Below are 19294 nucleotides of genomic sequence, written 5' to 3' on the forward strand. Positions count from 1 at the left end.
TATTAATATTATTATTGTTTTGTTTGAGCATGAATGTCACAGACTTTTTCTGTATGAACTGCTGAAATTGGATACATGCTGTCGTTCAAATGAACAGGTCAGACGGGATTTACGTTGTGACTCACAGCACATTACAGTAGCACACCTGTGCTACCCGTGCACACAGTCTCATTCCTGACTGGAGCGGCGGAGTGTGGAGCCGTGTGCAGGGCATGGATTGAAGACTCCACTTCTAGAGGCGTTGAGGTAACTGTTTACAGTCTGTTAAAGCTGGTGGAGGGGACAGGGAGGAGTGGATACACAGTACGCAGCTTGAAAATAAAACATTGTCAAGTAACATTAATGTCTATCACAACATATAACTGTATTCTACCACACTTAGAAGTCAAGGTTAAGCTTTATTACTCAGAGACGTGCAGAGCCTTGCTTTTATCTTTCAAAATTAAAGCTCAATTTCTTTTATCATGGCTTTTCTTTAGGCCTGATAGAAAGAATATGAATTAAAATCTATAAACTAAAAAGTTATAAAAACAAACAAAGCTACAGTTTTTTAAATTGATATTTTCTGATGAAGTCAAAATATGCATGAATGCTAAAAGTTCCAAATGACATTACTGTAATGTGACAAAATATTTCTCAGACTTATAATGGTGTGTAATAGCATATTGAATTTACAGTCTATAAAAATTCAGCCGCCCCTTCTTGTTCATTTTAGTGGAAATATGAAATACTGTAGACAGTTTGACGCTGAAAAGTGAATTATTTGATTTTCAAATTAAAACGGGAGCTGCCCCAAAATGAAGCTCCTCCAAAATACAAAAAACACATTTGTTCTATGGCGTAAGAGCTTGTGTTTGAGGCATTTGTCAACTTGTTGTAGCATACCAGAGGTTACTCAATCAGCTGTTATTAAAATAGAATTTGCATTTTGTTTTGTGGCCACTGCTGCTTTTATTCTAAAGCAGCTCTGATTTGTTTCTTCATCAGTTTCTTTTTTTGTGGCATGATAATATAACTCATCAGCAATCATGACGTCAATACATGTTATACATTGTTCGCTTGAGACATGCATTATAATTTCTAAATGTCAAACTTGTGGTGGAGCATGCTTGTAATTAATGAGAGAAACCAGAGCTGCTATGTTTGACCTCAGGTTGACTGACTTTATAAGGGTTAGTCAAAACAAAGGCCAACATTGTACACACAGTATTATCCTTTATTCATCAACTAAGTGTGAATTATAAAAAGGAGATCCCAGTGTCCCTGTACACAAGGTCTGGGGATGTTTTTCTCACCGCAGTGTATTTGTAGATAAAAGCAGGAACTGCAGAGAAGGATTCCACTTGCAAACTTAAAGAAAAGTAGAAAAAAATGTTTTTCTTCAAGCAATTATTGGCTTATGTGTTCCACTGAAGCCCACTATTACATTTTGGGATGCAACATCACTTTTTTTTTTCTCTGTGTTCTGTGTTTTAATCGAGTAGGCCTTGTCTGCTCTTAATGGCGTGAAGTATTGTTTTAACACTCTGCTGCCTGTCTTCAGTGGCCTGCCCCCCCCAGTCTCCACTCTGTTACACATTACTTTTCAGAACTGTGTTATCATCCAAACCATCCCCCACATGGAGCCTGTCACTGAATGACACAACCAATCTGCTGGTCTGGCTACTCTTTACAACCACAGGCCCTCTACAGTGTGCTAAGTTTAAAGTACAATCCCTGTGCGAAGTCCATGACAAAGGAACAGTTGGTTTTATAGTTCTTAAAGCCCTCCTTTATAAGTGCATTCTTTGTGTGTGCACATTTCCTGTTAAAAGACAAAATCAGTAGGAATCAGTGATATAAAAATACTTCAGCGTGGGACAGAGGGAATTTGCTGATTATTAATATGCTACTGTGAGAGTAAGGATGCCTGTTTGGGAGTCATTGTGTTAAAAATATCTTTATTGTGGTGGATCATGTTTGGGTAGGAGGGATCGTTTTGCCCCACTGGGCCAGCCCTGTGGGCAGCAGATGAGCCAGTGAGACTGGTGTGTGTGTGTGTGTGTGTGTGTGTGTGTGTGCGTGTGTGTGTGTGTGTGTATGCGAGAGAGAGTGTGTGTGTACTCTGATGAGCTGTGAGCAGAGGAGTCTCGCCAGCCAGTTTGCTCCAACTGTGCTCTGTGCACACACACACTCCTCCAGTCCAACAGCCTCTCCTCTCTGCTCCAGATGATGCCTTGGATTTAGCTGGCCTACATGAGTGATATGAATAAGACACTGGACAAAATACACACTTCTGGAAGCCTTGGAGAGCAAGCAGAGATTTTTCACAGTGGCAAGGGTAATGTGAGTGGCTTTCCTAGCCCAGCCCTCATCCCATTGCAAGACCCTATACTAACAGCAAATGGCAAGAAGACCAGGACCAAGTTCTGCAAGGGGAACAGGTAGGACTCCTCCTCGCTTTACGCTTATTTTTGCAATCATTTGCACTAAAAAGTAGAGTTTTCTCTGCAGCAGAACAGCAGCCTCTGTATTTGCAGACACAGAAGAGATGTCTGTTAAAAAGCTGCTTGTCATTTGGATGGACACAAAGACAGCTGTGAATGCAGTGTGATGTGGTGAAACAGCTCTATTATCAAGATGATACAAGTAGTCCATCTGTTTTACTGATTTGATTTTGCTGTACACTGTAAACCATTCATTCTGGCTGCTGTCAAACATTTTCTGCTGTGACACTTCACTCAGTGCACATTTCTTAATTGTAATCTAACTTTCCTTCCTCTATCAGCTCCTCTAACTCTTCGAGTGTATCAGGGGTTGGTCCCTTGTGCGTTATCTTTTGTCTTATCAAAAGTCTGTTGGTGAGTGGGTGTGTCATCGGGTTAGCTGAGAGCAGGAGGGGTTCATGCAAAGGCAGCCTGGTGTTTCTGTCAGGTCTGACAGTTTGTTTATCATCTGCGCCATTATTTTTTAACTTCCCATTCCTGCACAAGGGGCACAAGCAACAGAGGAATCATGCAACATCACAGACTAACTCTTTCTGGCAAGCCTATATATTGCTTGTATTGATCTTTACAGAAGGCTCATACATAAAAGTGAATAAAAGTTTTTTCCTTCTCTGTCTTTTTGTCCTCCAGGAACAATAAAGAGGGCGAGGAGTCTTTCTCTGCCTCTGTTCCAAACCCCTTTCCTGAGCTTCTCCCCTCAACCCTCTCCCCACTTGTCTCTGAATGTTTATGGACCAAGAGTAGTGCAACTCAGGTGAGTGTCTGATTTCCAATAAAGTGCAGGACAGTAAGACATAAATTATGAGGAAAAAAATAGTGCAACCTCAGTCAGCAAATGCTAACAGCGACTGCAAGATGTTTGTTTAAATGAATCCATGGTTACACAATGTTTGGCTATTGTGTGTCTGAACGCTCACACCATGTGGACGGTCAGACTGGTTGTATGAGTATGGCTGTGGTGCAGAGATCGAAATGCTTCATCAGCATTTTCAGAAGGAACACACACTACTGTACTGTATGTTATTACTTCTATGATCCAGTGTCTTTATCTGCATACAGCTACTGCACAGAATAAAAATTAGGTAATTCATGTGAGGTGTAATAGATGGTGAAACTTGATACTTACTGTTTACCCGAGAAATACCTGGCCTGGTGTCCAACAGTGCTGTTGTTTGTTTTAACACAGGGTGTGTGATTATAATGTGCTGAATGTACCCGGACTATAAGAGCAGTAGAGCCTTCAGATTTTTAGCACCTTATTACCTTTCATGTGGTACATTCTGTTCTTATTTGTAATTGATACATTTTTGACAGAATAGTGTTGTTTTAAATGAAGTACTGCAAATAGTGCGCTAACCTGAAGTGACAATTGCATCATTTCACTGGCTGATGGCTAAATTAACCCATACGTACAGCTTCTGTGTAATAACCGTATGCTGTTTAGTGTGACACTTCTGTGGTGCAGCATTCTGGATTCACCACAGCTGCCATTTCACAAGTATGAAGATTGTTATAACCAACATCACATTTACAACTTCCTGAGTGGTGTGTGTACACTATCTGGTGCTCACTCTACTGCTTGTTCCCAAATGTCTCAGTATGAATGCTCATAGAGTTGCGGTTGACTTGCTTAGGAATGGCAAAAAAGGTCCGGTAAACAAATAATTTTATGTGTAATGCTTGTAGTCGCTACATATCTTGCTTTTGGGAAGTCTTCAATGCAAACTGACATAGTTTACAACTAACACAATTTAACAAATTACTTTACTTCTTCTTTTTTTTCTTCTTTTAACCAAAACGTGCAGGCTGTCTGCCAAATCCTAGAAAGAGAGCATTTACTCTGGAAAGCTAACAATTATAGGCCTGCTTCAAATGTGCATGGGTTTTAAATGTGATTTTGTCTATACGTTTTCCAGGGCTGCTAAATTAATCTGGTTTGCAACCACTAGATATTTCCCTGGATGTGGCTCCCTATACTGTAAGCTGGAATTGATTTCGGGGTTTTCAGTATTTGTGGTTCGTCTGTGTGTACATACATATCAGAGTGTGCATGTGCAGCAGCAGGGGGCAACTCAAAGCCATGACTCACTGGAAAGCTTGAAATTACAGAGCTCAGCCTGTACCAGCAGCTGTCAGCAGTGTTAGGCCTCTCATGTGTTTCTAGGAGTGAAGGATACACACAGAAAGTTGCAGTTAATTATTTTAAGCCATCATTGTTCTCAGTAGTACATGTATGATTTAAATAATAGTGCAATCAAGTTGGTATTTGTTCCTCTGCATGCTTTGTGGTAATATTGGTTGATTAAGATTGTCAAGTGCCTCCACTTGATTTACAAAGTCTCAAATGAACCCCTCTGCTCTAACTCCCTCCTGACTCAGCTTTCTCATCAGAAGAATTACAGAGTGATTGCCAATCCTCCTGTGCTCTCAGCAGCCTATTGTGGAGACAGGTCAGGGATTTGCAAGGATTTGGCATATTCTTTGATAATGTGTGAGAATAATACTCAAGTTTCTCAGCGAAGGGGCCAAATGACACTCGGTTGACCTCACTCTGAAACAATGTGAGCAAGCCTTGTAAGCAAATCTTGAAGTGATCCTGTTGCTGATGATGACTGTGCCTGCACCTTATGCGCCTGACAGCCTCTCACTTAAGCTTTTCAGGAGCGTTCTTGGGAAGACAAAGGGAGCATGTCAGTCTCAACAGCTGTTTTTATGTCGCAATCCTCGTGGTTCAGGGTTATGACCTTCTTTCAGAGGCACTCAAGAAACCAATGACATCATTGTTCCAACTGTGTGGCACTCATCAGCCCCTCACCCACCCATCAGCCTGTTCTATAAAGGAACATTTTCCATTGAGTTTCCCAGTTTGTCCTAGTTTATTTCTCATCAGTCAAAATGATTTAAAAATAAAATTTTCTATCAGATCACTTTGTTTTTTCAACAATGAACTTCATTTTGGGAGTGTTGTGGTGCATTTGTGTGTCTGTCCTACACTGTGTCAGCTGTGTCAGACATACAGGTATACATTGTTTGTGATATGCGCGGTAAACTGTTTAAGGCCGTCACTGCAGACACACAAAGTTTAAAAAAAAGCAGATGTTTCAGGTTTGCATCTATGTTGTAGCCTGACAGACATGGATTAACAGCAACACTCAGAGATGTGAACAGGTCAATTGGCAGATTCTTCTGTTTTCTGAAGAGCTGTTAGCCCAAACCTGTTTTGTATATCAGGTTGTAAATGTTTATTTCTGCTGTAAAGTTGGACATTTTAACATGGTAGTCTGTGGGGATTGAGCATGGCCTTCTTTTCCAGCCACCTGGTAAATCCCCTTGCCTTCAGATCAGTATGCACTGTGTACACCCATATGCCCCCACTGCACCTCTGCTTGATGTCTTCTTACACTGACAGAGCCTGTCGGGGGGTCTTGATTGAATCAGCTACAGTCAAGGACAATGTGTCTGGAGCTGGCTTTGTTATGGGAGTTGTGGAGACTCTGTTATCATCCTGGCTCCATTAATTCCAATTCATTTTAGCTGTGTGATAACTAGCAGCGTCTGCTTGTCTGTGCTCCCACAAGTCAGTGTGCTGTGTTTCTAGATAAACATGAAGCATGCTGTGGGAGGTTCTGTTCTCATGAGTTGAGTACAGTCGCCATATTTAGTGCTTTGGGAGTGAATAGAACAATATACAGAGGAGAAGATATAAAATTGTGTGCATTTTTGAAATGCAACAGGCTGACCTGTTACAGTAGCTTCAGTAAAGATCTAAGTGTGTCAGTGAAGCTTCTCGTTTGACACCCTTTAGCTTCGTCATTAGGCATCCGGAATACAAAATCTTCTTTATTTCTCAAAAATACAGTATTGCTAAAGCTGTGTAGTAAAGAAGCAAAATTCAGCATTCATTTTTAGTGTTTAACAGAATTCCACAGTAGGCTATATGTACATAAGCATGGACAAATTCCATTTTTCTTAAATAATCATGTGTCTTATCAAGAAATTTAGGTTTGAAGCTCCTTGTGATGTCACAAGGGGACATCGCGTTTGATTCAAATGTGTATTGTTAAGCTCTATTTTACTCTTTAATCCTGTTTCTCATTCTCACCCTGGCAACCATGATGTGGAAAAGTCAAAGCTGTGTAATAAATAGAAAGGGGGCGTGGTCAGCAGCAGGTCATTTGCATTTAAAGCTACAGACAGTTATACATAGACATGATTCTACGTGATGAAATGAACGATCTCTGCTGTGTTTTGAGATGCAACTGAAATACACTCTCTGGAAATAGTTGTTGTCATAAACAGGGTATATATGGGACCTTTAATATTATTGAATATCGACCATTATCCTCAGTAACAATGGATTACTACACCAATTCTATTTAATTTAATTACATTTTAGTCCATTACAATAAAAAAAGTCCCAGAGAGGTAGAGAGGACATTATTTTACGGATCTTATAATAAGAAAAATAGTCCATCATTGCTTTTTTGTTGTTGTTTTTTGGCTTATTATCAGTTTCCTTTTTTAAACAATGTGCAAAAATGCCATGGTCATGCTGATCAATATTTCCTGTGCAAGTGTCAAAGACTAAAAATAGCCTTGTATCAGTGTCTGGCTACAGACTTGGCTGAGTTAATCTGCTGTGAAATCTTCAGCTACATTGTATGTTTTGACATTATCACTTTGCAAAACGTATTTGTCTACAAGTAATTTAGCTTTCTGTGGCCTTGTGCTTCTATCTGTTCACCATGAGAACACATTTTTTTTCTACATTGAGTTTATTGAAACTCTCTTCTAAAAGGAGTGAAGAAGAAAAAAAGCTTTTACATTCCCAAGGACACAGGAGGGGTTTGTGTTGTGGGGAGGCAACATTACTTATTTTCTCACACTTGTGCTCAGAAGGATCTCAGTGTACATCAGCTATCAACTAGCATTTGTTCATTATCGTCTTTGAGTTACCATGTATGGATATTTTTCTCGTAGTTAATTGTGCATCTGAGGCAGAACGATGAATTTCAATGCGAGAAGAGTCACCTTGCCTGCCATCACACCTCTGTGTCTGCAGAAGCGGGTAGGTTCTTCTTCTCTGTCTGTTTATTAACATTAACATGGCTCTCTCCTCAGCACTGCCTTCTGTTCCTGCAGCATGCTAAATGTAAGTTTTTCAGACGGCTCTGGATGAGACCCAGCCTCATGTGAGCACCATGTAAAGGCTCACTGTGTTTTTAAAATGTTCCAAAGATTTTATCTTTACAAACGCGTCTATGTTCTGTTCATCTATTTTTTCCCCCCACAATACTTTGTCTGTGCTGGTTTAAGCTTTTACATTTACACAGCATCCTTGAGTAATGGACTATAAAACTCATTTTTATAGAGATCCTAAAGTCACTACAGGTGATATTTATCTGTTTTGATTAATATTATAACATTTTAAAAGGTGTAAAGATCCATTAAATCCAGCAGTAACCTTCTTTAATTTTGGTTTGCTCCTAAAAGCAGCAATATTTTAATAACATCTTTATAAAAGGTATTCACCTAAAGGAAAACACAGCCAAAGCTACCAGGCAGCTGTTTTTATTTTAAAAGTAGCAGCTTGGTTGGTTGTCTGTTGCTGTAATTCACCTCGTCATTGTGACACACTCATTGTGAATGTGTCCATTTTGTGAGTAGATCTTTGGGAGGTATGAGCCACCAGTAGCACAGCTGGCATGGATATCACCGACCATTAAGGAATGACAGCTTCAGATTCCTCCTGTCTGAATCTGAAGCTGTCAGCGTTTCGTGTTTTTAGGGTGAAACATTTTTAGCAGTTTTCTTAGATAGACATAGCTGGAGGCCAACTTCACCACCACCACCACTCAGTGATAGAGCTACAGCTGTGGGAGTGCACTTCAAGGTCCAGCCAGAGGAGGCTAATTGGCAAAATGGCTCACACTGTCCTGTCCTTGAGATAAGGAGTTCTAATAGAGGAGTTTATGTTCAATAAGGCTATATTTAGTGCTGCATACAATCTGGATTTATCCTGCCTGGGATTTCTCTCTCCATTGAAAGGCGGTAGTAACCCTGCACACTATGTTCTGTTGTTCTGCCCCCTGCTTCACCTTTCACCTCTGTGATACAGCTCTTCAATGTGTATATCACATCATAGGTTGGTGATTTTCTGACCCCTGAAATGGTAGATCAATATGTCTTATGTCAGTGTAATATATGAATATGTAAATATGTTTTAAGATTAAGGTTTACTGTATTAATCCCTGTAGGGAAATTAAGTTGTAGTAGCAGTATATATCAAAGATCAATAAATACAATATATACAGGTATCATTTGCTGCTTTTAAGGCCAAAATATGCAGAGCAGTCTTACTGCAACCACTTCACGTACAGATGTATGGTCAGGGTCAGGTTCAAAACCAAATCTCTGAAGCTAGTGCTACACATTTCAGTGGGAGTGCTTTAGTGGCAGGAATAGATGCAATGACACAGTGACAGTGGTCCTTTTGCAGGAATCATATTGCAGATATGTCAAGAGTTGTTGTTGCCATGGTAACCAGACCTAAACCACAACCTTTTCCTAAACCTGAGGTGCAGCCAGGATCACTGAAAACTAATGCAAAAAAAGTTGAGAACACTCTCTGGTTGAGTCTTCTACATCACTGAATGACAAGATCTTTCAATGTTTATTTTCCTTTGACAAAGAGCAGTTTGAACATCTTGATGAGATCTTGATGAGAATCTTCATCAACAACATCTTTTTTGTTACATTAGGCAAAAAAAATTATTAGGTAATTGTACAAATGAATCCCAAAATACCATCGGACATGAATTAGAATGTAAAGTAATCATATATTTCTGTTTTATGCTTTTTGGATGGACTTGGTTCATGGTTCCATTTTCAAAGAACATTCAGTGTCATCCAAACTAAATGTTTCACGTTAACTAACTTTCCTGTATTAAGCCAGTTTTCACTGCTGATGCTGTACAAAGCACCCCCATTGATTTGGCCAATTCTCAGGACGCCACATCCTTGAGGCCACTCGGCTGAAGTTATCACCAGCACTGTAGTGAATATAAATCTTATTTATGTGTTTATTTATTAACTAGGATTCACTTATTTATCATTTATTGAATATACATGTTTTTGCTCATTCTCACCTGTTATTGGATTTTTGTCTGTAATAGCGTTAAACATCGGATGATGGAGCAATCTCTCCAATATGGTCTCTGTTAGACATCTACAACAAAGGTAGTTATCTCCATGTGGGCTGACTGAACACTAAATGGTTTACTCGAAGAGGTGATGTCATAGCCAGAGGCACCCATTTGCTGATGACTCCTTGGCTCTAACCTCAGCTCCACCGAAGAGCTCTGACCTTTTTTTTCTCAGCAAAAGGAGTCTGGCTCTTCCCGCCCAGCTTTAAGCTACAAATAGGCCTGACTGAAAGAAAAGAGACAGCAGTTTGGGCTCTGCTGCACCGCCCTCCCTCTCGGTCAACTTTAGAGTTGACCCAGCCACTATTACATTTGACCAGCACCTTTGTAATTGCTCTCTGGGCTCTTGCAGGGCATTATGTAGGGGATCTGCTTGCCATGGGTGTGTGAATGTGAATAGTAAGGAGCCATGTGACTCACTCTCTCCCTCTCTCTCTCGCTCTCTCTCTCTCCACCCCCAAGTGAATGAGCAAATTGATCTCTGGCTTCTTGACTCTTAGTGGTAGGGAAAGGAGGCAGGTGATCTGGTATCAAGCCCGAGTGATACAGATATGTGGAGCCACGAAACCGCTACAGCTAAGAGGCAGTTTTGTCTTATTACCTCCTTTCAGCTTTATTGCATCTCAGAGTAAAGGAGAACGAGAGAGGCTTGTTTCGTCCCAGCTGACACGTGCTGTGCTGTCTGTTTTGTATGTTTCTCTTAAAACGCTCTCCTTTGCAATGCTGTGTACTCAGCAGTGTTTTGGCTACAGAGCTTGCCCAAACTCAGTACTATGCTTGGCTCCAAACAGGGGGGTAAGTTCCTCTTGCAGATTTGTTAAGTGTTTGATGCCTCAGTGTGGAAGTACAACACTTTTGCAGGTTTCTGCAGACTAAAAGCTGGAACAGACTCTGTATATTCTTCTCTAATTTGAAGAGCTTCCAAGAGGTGAAAATTTTCATACATTGTGTTGCTTCAGTAGGAAACACGTGGCTTCAGTCTGATCAATTTGTCTGGTCCTTTGTGTTACCGTTCATTACATGGCTGCAAGCCCTAAAGCATTGCTTTGTTTGGCAGTGCCACACCCTGCTGCAGTGTTGGGATGGTTGTTAATGCTATGTTTTTGTTTCAGGTAATCAAAGTTTATAATGAAGATAACAACAGCAAAGCCGTAGAGGTCCCCACTGATGTCACCGCCCGGGACATATGCCAGTTGTTTGTCTTAAAGAATCACTGCATTGATGACCACAGCTGGACTCTTTTTGAACACCTCTCCCATCTGGGAGTAGGTAAGATTCAGCTTTCTGCCTGATGTTGGTGTCATGATCATAACTCTAATATTATCACTCAATAAGATAAAGGTTCAGAGCTGCAAAGTTCCTTATACATATTCATGTATTTCCAAAAAGATGTGGCCAATTTGCTTTTATATTCAAGAGACACTGGTGTACAAATGATGTTGTTTTTCAGTAATATTTGTCAATAATGCATATGAATTTTGTGAGGATGTCTCAGCAACAATTACCACTGTTCATTTCATTCATGTCTCTGGTCTGCAGCAATGTTTTTGTCCTTAGTGTGCATGCATTATGTCAACGTTTCTTTACCTTAAACCACCTGTGGTCTGATTTAATCAGTTATTTAACACTACTTACTTGGCTATTGGAACAAAAGGTTTTCTATTAATTCAACAATCAAGTTCAAGGAAATAGTTAATGTTTATGTTATAGCCCTTGACTTGACAGCCATGCTCACATTCAAATGGTTACACATTAATATACGGTTAATGATCAAACTCTTTGCCTCGAAGTTAAGCAGTGCCCACAAATCTTTTATAATTTCATCGTGGGTTTTTATTAGTACACCTGATTCTGTGTGATCATACAGAGCAGTGAAAACAGATGAACAGCTCATTATTTTTTCTCCTCTCTTCTCACTAGAGAGAATTATTGAAGATCATGAGTCTGTCATGGAGGTGCTGTCGGGCTGGGGGATGGACACAGACAGTCGGCTGTATTTTAGGAAGAATTATGCTAAATATGAATTTTTCAGGAAACCCCTGGTAAGTGTGTGATGAAAATATTCCTTCTGTGATGGATTATCATTTTACATGTTGTACATCCTCTTTGGACGTATATTGCCTACAGTAGGCTGAAGATTATAAAGTCTGTTTTATTGTGTTTGTAGGACTTTTTTCCCGATCACATGGTCTCCATATCCACTGAGACCAATGGCGTGGTGGATCACTCTGAGCTTATAGAGGTATCAAATTCTTTCTGTTTACGTTAAATATTATTTTCAGCCAAATGAGCCGAGTTGTGTAACCTCGATAATTTACTGCACACACCCATCAGTGGATGATAATTTCTCCATCCAACACAGACTTTTCTCAAATCCAGCACGTGTCCAGAGATCCATGGATACCTTCATGCCAGAGAGCAAAGCAGGAAGTCTTGGAAGAAGTTTTATTTTGTCTTGCGGAGATCAGGGCTTTATTACTCCAATAAGGGAACTTCCAAGGTGAGTAAAGATCCATCCACATTTGCATTAAAGGGCATCACACCAGCCTGTGAATTTCCCTTAGTGGAGTTAAATGCCAACTCCTTAGTATGCCTGAAAACAAAGAAATGAAAACAGCAAGCAACAATTCATAAACCGATAAATGTGTTCTCATCCTCTGTTTGTGCATCTCACTCACACTGTGAGAGGGCAGGGGAACAGGTTGAGCTTGATTTTCCTTATAGGTCAGCTGGCATAGCAGCCAGGCAGAAACAGTACTCTCGGCTGCTGACAAGTGAAGCTTATACCTGGGCACTCACTATGCAAACACAACCACTTTTTCAACTGCTTTCATTCCCTACAACAGTAGAGCTTTTGTTGTCAAGTGCAGGTAGGCTTTGGGACGGCGCCCACTTTTAGTTGAGCATGTTTAGCATTCATCTGTGGTCTTGGTCGGACACATAACTAGTCAGTCCCCACAGACATTAATGGCTGAGGCATTACTTTAAATAAGGAAGTGGGAACAGTGTGTCACATGAAAGCAGGACAATGGGAGCCTTTGAGCTTTTTCTATTTTTTTATAGAAAGTTGGCACAATGCAGCTATTGATACAGTCTCAATACAACCCCTATCAATATGTCTAAATTTATACCAATGCATTAACAGCCTAACCATGCCCAGAATGACTTATAACATGTTATTTTTAGATAAGAATGTGCTGTTTAAATTTAAGCCTGGTGGCCTCCTCTGACTGTATGTTCTTAATGAAGTTAATGAGCTATCATGTTCCACCTCTCAGGAGTTCACACTGTGAGCATGTAGATGGCTTTTATCTTTGGTTTTTGCAGTTTCAATAATTTTAAATAAGTAAATAAAACCGCACATATGCTGACCTGCGATTATGAACTCTAAATAAAGATGGGTGAACCTTCTGTGATGGTACTGACAGTGACTGTGACGGTGTAGAGTTGCCAGCTTGGCAACACCAGAGTCTGCCTAACGTCTGGTTAATCTAAGTGGCAGAATGTAACCGGAGATGAAGTAGGCAGATGGCTGCATAAGTCAGCAGGTTATGATCAAAGTTGACCTGGCACCCTACTTTCACTCAAACATTACGCATCACTAACTTCAACTGTAGACATCTTAACCGAGCATTGTTTGTTGAGCATTTTATTGTGAAGGTCAATGAGGATAGATTGGCTTTTAAAACCAGCCTTAAGTGACCATTTGAGGAGCTACCATTTTTAGTATGTCCCTGGTGGCTTCATCTCTGAGCCCCAGAGGTTTGAGATGCTTCACACCAGCAGTATCTGTGTTATGTGTTGTTTCACAGCTAAAGTTCATACCCACATTGTGCTCTCTTATTTTATCATGACCTCCCTTTGTTTCACAGGAACCGAGGCACCTCCAGTTCTTCGCTGACTTCAGTGACAACGATGTCTACACTGTGCTGTCAGCCAAAAAAATACACGGAGCGCCTACAGAGTTTGGCTTCTGTGTCAAGGTACTTTCTTTCAAGTACTGTGGCAGCGATTGTTACTGTAAAACAAAGAAATGCCAAAACTGTACAAGAGGAGCAGAGTAGAGGATTCCCAGCACATTGAACTCTTTTGTTTCGCCTCAGTCCTCACAGTGCAGCTCGGCGCGGGACTTGAAGCTGCTCTGTGCAGATGACGAGCAGACCAGGACCTGCTGGATCACAGCCATGCGCCTGTTAAAGGTTGGCTTGCTGATGAATAACTCTGGGTGATATCTAAGAGGAGGAATGCTGAGTCAGTGCTAAAATCAGATTTAATTTTGGGAGGAGGTCAGGGGAAACTATTGAGTGATGCTGGATTAACACTCCCACTCTTGATGGAAGCAGCATGTGTTCATTGTCTGGATATCCGCTGGATGCATACAGCATTAGTCATTCTCACCAGTCACATAAATAATCACATCTGACTCATTTTCATCACCTTTTCATCACTACATGTACCTATCTTTCAGTTTGGGATGCAACTGTACCAAAATTTCATTCAGCCACACCAGAAGCAAAAAGCCTCACCAATGGTAAGCTGGAGCTGACACTTCACTTCACATTCTTTCTAATCACAACTTGGGGATTGATAAGTTTTAGGTCATGGTAGAATGCCAAATGATTATAAAAATGTTTCAAGTTCATAACATGTTTGGGAATGTCCACTTCCTGGGAAATTTGGACCTATGATATGATGGTGACCAGTGCTGGTTATTAATTGAATGTATCCTGAGATTTCTTGTGTCCAAGAAGCAAAACATGATGAATAATCTGCCATTTTTACTCAAACACCAATAGAGCAAAAGAGTGGTTCTGTGACTATTACAGGAATGAATGGATCATAGCTCTGTCACAAATATTTGTACATTTAATGACTGCTGGGCTAGGAGTTTAAATGTGCTGGGTGTTTGCTTTAAAGTCATTACAGCTTTCTTTAATGTGTCACTGTGGTGCCTTTAGCTTCTTCTGCTGCCCTCCACTCCAATGCAAATTCAGTTAATGCAGCTTTGAAGACTAATTTTCATATGTTAAAAATAGCACATTCCAACATGCCATAGCTGTGTAGTAATATAACTGCACAGGACAAATGAGGCACCTTCACTGTGCTAATGTAGGTTTCGGGTCCCAGAATAGACTCAGACTCTACTGCGGCAGCGAACACAATCTATTTATGGGTTGTGGGCATGTGCAAGAACACCCTGCTTTCTAAAAATACAGATGATCAGCTGCTCTCAGATTTAACAACTCATCACCACTTTCCTGCTGTCCGAGGGTCATATGTGACTGACAGCTTCGCCAAAAGGGATTAACTAGAAACAGAGGAGTGTGCATGAATCTGCCAAAAGCAGGGTCAGACTACAGAACCTGATGCGGTTCAAGTGACAGATTTGAGTTAACATCCATAAATGGAGGATAAACTGAATGTCAAAAAACTTGCATACATGTTGAAACAATAGGGTGCTTCTGCATTATCATTGAAAGTTCATGGTTCATAAGAGGGCTGTAAAACTGCTCACTTTGTCTTCACCACTTGTTTCAATCGCAAGCTTAGTGTAGCAGTTCGTAATCCTGATGGGGACAAAAATGTGTGTGTGAGTGCATGTCTGTGCACGTGCAGTTATTTAGAGCCACTCTCTATATCACAGCTTAAAGCACTAAAATGTTTCATTTCTTTAAAGCCACTCTAATCTCCCTTTCAATAGAGTGCATTCCCTTCAGGAATCATCCAGAAACAGTAAAGGTGGAGTCCCTTTACACAGACACTAGGTGGCAATACAATACTGCAAAGCAGCTTCTCTACTCACTGTGGCTACACAAAGGACACTGAACTAAAACTAAGAGGAATCTTTACTGTTTTTGAGTATCGTCTGTGTCTTGTTATAAACTATATAACTATACAAAATACAACACAATAAATGAATCAGTCCCAAATTTAAAAAATATATCTGATCCATTTCAGAGAAGCATCTCAGAGAACTCACTGGTGGCCATGGACTTCTCTGGCCAACAGAGTCGGGTGATCGAGAACCCATCTGAGGCGCTGTCTGTGGCTGTAGAGGAAGGCCTGTCATGGAGGGTAAGATCCAAACTCAAAACCCTTCTTGGAAGAGAAGACAGTGTTTCCCTTAAATAAATGTGCTAAAAAGACTGAGAATCAATGTGAAAATTCTTCTTCCAAATTTTATTGATTTATTTTATTTATTTATTTAAATATTAAACATCACCCCATACATGCAGCATGTAACACAACAACAACAATGAGTTATAATGGGATGAAGAAGATAACAGGATACAGAATAAATATAAACTACAGTACCCCCTGTATGTAGTAAGTTTCTGTTCTTCCTGTTTCTCCCTCAGAGGAAAAGCTGCCACCGTTTGAGCGGTCATGGGAGCCCATCATCAGCACAGAACTCCGTTCCAAACATAGGTTTGTGAAACACTTGTTTAATTGTTTGCGGTATATACACTGTGATATAACATATCATCTCTACCCTTCAGCTATACACTTGACTCAGCCATGGTTCCATAGCAAACTGTCTCGTGAAGAAGCTCAACGTCTAATCACTAAACAGGGTCCTATTGATGGGTGAGTGTGAAAGTGCTAGTCTGCCTTATTGTAATATTGCCATTATGACATCTGAAAAATGTGCTTTGTTTTTATCTTAAAACTACAAAAACTAGACTTATCCTCTAATTGGCAAAAAGATTATAATTTTTTGCAGTCACTATAGACAAGAGGTCTCCTAACATGAACAAAGGTCCCTGTGAGAACACATCAGGCTCCAGCAGGCATTTGTGACAAACCCACATCTCATGGACTTTTCATACAGTTCATACAGCATGAATTCAGGCACAATGTGCCCCCTAAAGGTCGCCTCATGGTACCACATTAATGTCTCTGTGTAGCCCCTTTAATGGCTGAATTCCCAAACAGAGTCTGGCATGCAAAAAAAGCTAACCTATGTAAGATCAAAGAAAGACCCACAATAAAACACAGAGAGTAGTCTAAATGTCTGCCTGTTTACAAAAAAAATATAAAGATAACTTATGGGACAGTCAGTCTTGCAGAATGCATACCCTGGATATGATCACTGGTAATGTATGCATGACATGTTAAAATTGATTGTTGTACAGTCCCCACCAAAAATACTTTTGCTTACATGAAAACTGGATGGGTTCAAGCAAAAGTGCTATCTTCTAAGTTGTGTATCAGATCCAGATGGACCTGGACTACAGTACTTTCGGAGGGGACCGTATGTTCATACTTTGTTTCCTTTTTGTTTCAGAGTGTTTCTTCTCAGGGACAGCCAAAGCAACCCGAAGACATTTGTACTTTCACTGTGCCACATGCAGAAAATCAAACACTTTCAGATCTTACCAGTGAGTACAATCAACTGTAAGTGCTATAACCCTGTGTGAATCAAGCAGTGAAAGTGAGAATGATTTTAAAAGAAATGCCATGAAATGTTTTTTATTCACCACACAATTGCACCATCACCATCATTGGCGGTTTTTTTTTCCAAGCATCTTGGAGATTGTGCTACGTTGTCATATTGTTTTCTGTCTCTTCATGTAAACTCTGACAGACCTGTCAGAGACCATAATCTGCCCCATACCTCACCTATCTCTCTCTCTCTCTCTCTCTCTCGGTCTGTTGTGTGATTCCTCTGTGTGTGGATGCATACTCCACTGCAGGTGGATGATGAAGGGGAGTTAATCTACAGTCTGGATGACGGTCACACGCGGTTCACTGACTTGATCCAGTTGGTGGAATTTTACCAACTGAACCGAGGGGTGCTTCCCTGCAAGCTCAGACACCACTGTGCCCGGATCACCCTGTGAACAAGGGACCCAAGGGACCCCCCAACCCCCCCAGAGAGGGGCCCACATGCACCTTAGCTCCAGGTTCTTCTGGACAAACACCCCCAGTGTTCTCGTGCCTTGAAGCAGAAAGATATAGGGACTGTTGTTTTCATGATGTGATACATGGTCCAGCCCTATTTTTCTTTATCAGAAGAATTTAACAATAGACTGTAAAATAATGACCACTGGTGCTGAAAATTACACGCAGCATTCACTTGTAACATGCATTTAATACGTATGTCTGAATGCGGTTGTGTGTGACTTCTTCTTGTGTATATGGTATAGGTGTATGGCCAACAGCTCAGTGACAGCGTGTGCTTTCACTGAAGATATTTCTATAGAATGTCTATTGTGGTATACTGTACGTTCAGTGTCTGACAATGATGATGGTTAAATCCCAACAAGCAATCATACTACACAATGCATGTGTCCTGGAAACTTTTCACTTTGTATTGTCATTGCATCTCTAAGTATTCAGGTATATTTTTTAAAGACAGTTATTCAGTTTTTATAAGTGAGAGCTAAAATGACCTCTCAGGAAGTGTTGTGTGTGGGCTTAAAAAAAAAAAGAAAAGAGGTGCTCAACCTCACCACTCTGCACTGTGCATTCATTTTAAACACATGTATATAAATGTTTGTATTTGTAAAATAGCTGTGGGTTTGCTCGATATAACAAGAGCAAAGGAATTGTTTTCCTAATTCAAGCCATTAAGAAAATAAAATCTAAAACTCTTTAGGGCTGTTTTTAATCAAATGGGATATCCCTCCATATTGTAATTTATATTTTCCAAAGATTCAGGTTCACAGCTTGCAGCACAGTTTGGGCTGGATGTATCGTAATGTTACATATACAGTGTCAGATATATTTTGATGTATTATTACTGCTCTGGATGTTTGTCTCATACAACAAGCCAATAGTGTATTCATATAATTGTTTTCTTTTCAGGTGGACAACAGTGCATTGAATACAGAGAATGTCATGGACTTCATAGTTTTATATATAAATAACTCTTTGTGACGTATGGCTTTTTAGAATTTATTGTCTATTGAACTCACTCTCAGGTACATTAGTCCATTGTCTTTAAGAGGAAAATAGGGCATATTATACAAATGCAATGACGCTCAGGCTAAGATAAAATGTTGGACTCATCAGCACACAGCTGGGTGCAGCTCTGTTCAGAAAGATTTTTATTGTCACTGCTATACATAAGTCATGATTTTCTAATGAGATCCAGCACATAGTTAAATTTAGTCACACCGTGCAGCCCGTGTACGGGACACATTAGCCCGACATTTTCAAGTATGATTTACTGAATTGTGTGTGCAGTGTATGTGTCTACATATGGCCTGTATATGTACAGCACTGACACACTTAACTTTTAAAACCACTAGATGGTACTAGAAGCATTTTGCTTTTTCTCCTCTAAGAATATGTTCGAAATCACAGGTCCAGTGCAATTTAAATTACATAATAGGCACACAATAAGTCAAAGATGCAATTTAGATATATATGTAAACTTGGAAAAAAAGTTAAACTGCTTAAAAGTTTCATCATGATGCTTTATGTGCCAAGAATAAGCTATGACCTGAAGGCCTATACGGCTGAAACAGTACAAATGGTGGATCTACATTGCACAGACACAAGTAACAGCTGCTCATACAGCAATCTGTAAATTACTTTACATGCAAATGATTGATTTGAGATCATTTTCACTTTAAAGTCTCCATGTCAAAAAAT

The 19294-nt window shown here is 40.1% G+C and overlaps 1 protein-coding gene across 3 annotated transcripts; it reads left to right on the forward strand.

The window, feature by feature from the left end:
• Positions 1–122: 122 nt before the first annotated feature.
• Positions 123–18574, forward strand: grb14 (growth factor receptor-bound protein 14). 3 transcript variants are annotated; one of them, XM_028394358.1, is made up of 15 exons: positions 123–246; positions 2209–2423; positions 3117–3240; positions 10804–10960; positions 11612–11733; positions 11859–11933; positions 12054–12191; positions 13564–13674; positions 13795–13890; positions 14160–14222; positions 15650–15766; positions 16051–16120; positions 16192–16279; positions 16980–17073; positions 17389–18574. In XM_028394358.1, the coding sequence occupies exons 2-15, from the start codon at positions 2236–2238 to the stop codon at positions 17533–17535; spliced, it is 1590 nt and encodes a 529-aa protein (XP_028250159.1). In that variant the 5' UTR covers positions 123–246; positions 2209–2235; the 3' UTR covers positions 17536–18574. The 3 variants fall into 3 exon arrangements, with proteins under 3 accessions (XP_028250159.1, XP_028250160.1, XP_028250158.1); XM_028394359.1 differs by lacking the exons at positions 123–246; positions 2209–2423 and adding an exon at positions 7467–7554 and having other exon boundaries at positions 3148–3240; XM_028394357.1 differs by lacking the exons at positions 123–246; positions 2209–2423; positions 3117–3240 and adding an exon at positions 10178–10486.
• Positions 18575–19294: the final 720 nt, after the last annotated feature.

The sequence above is a fragment of the Parambassis ranga genome, chromosome 21 (genome assembly GCF_900634625.1).
Source record: "Parambassis ranga chromosome 21, fParRan2.1, whole genome shotgun sequence".
In the NCBI taxonomy this organism is placed as follows: Eukaryota; Metazoa; Chordata; class Actinopteri; family Ambassidae; genus Parambassis; species Parambassis ranga.

What these genes read in the sequence shown, in the direction of transcription:
- grb14 (XM_028394358.1), top strand. Translation starts at nt 2,236, where the DNA reads ATGAGTGATATGAATAAGACACTGGACAAAATACACACTTCTGGAAGC. An exon ending in ATCACTCTGAGCTTATAGAG is followed by an intron (nt 11,934 to 12,053) that starts GTATCAAATTCT and finishes CATCCAACACAG; the next exon opens with ACTTTTCTCAAATCCAGCAC. An exon ending in CCAATAAGGGAACTTCCAAG is followed by an intron (nt 12,192 to 13,563) that starts GTGAGTAAAGAT and finishes TTTGTTTCACAG; the next exon opens with GAACCGAGGCACCTCCAGTT.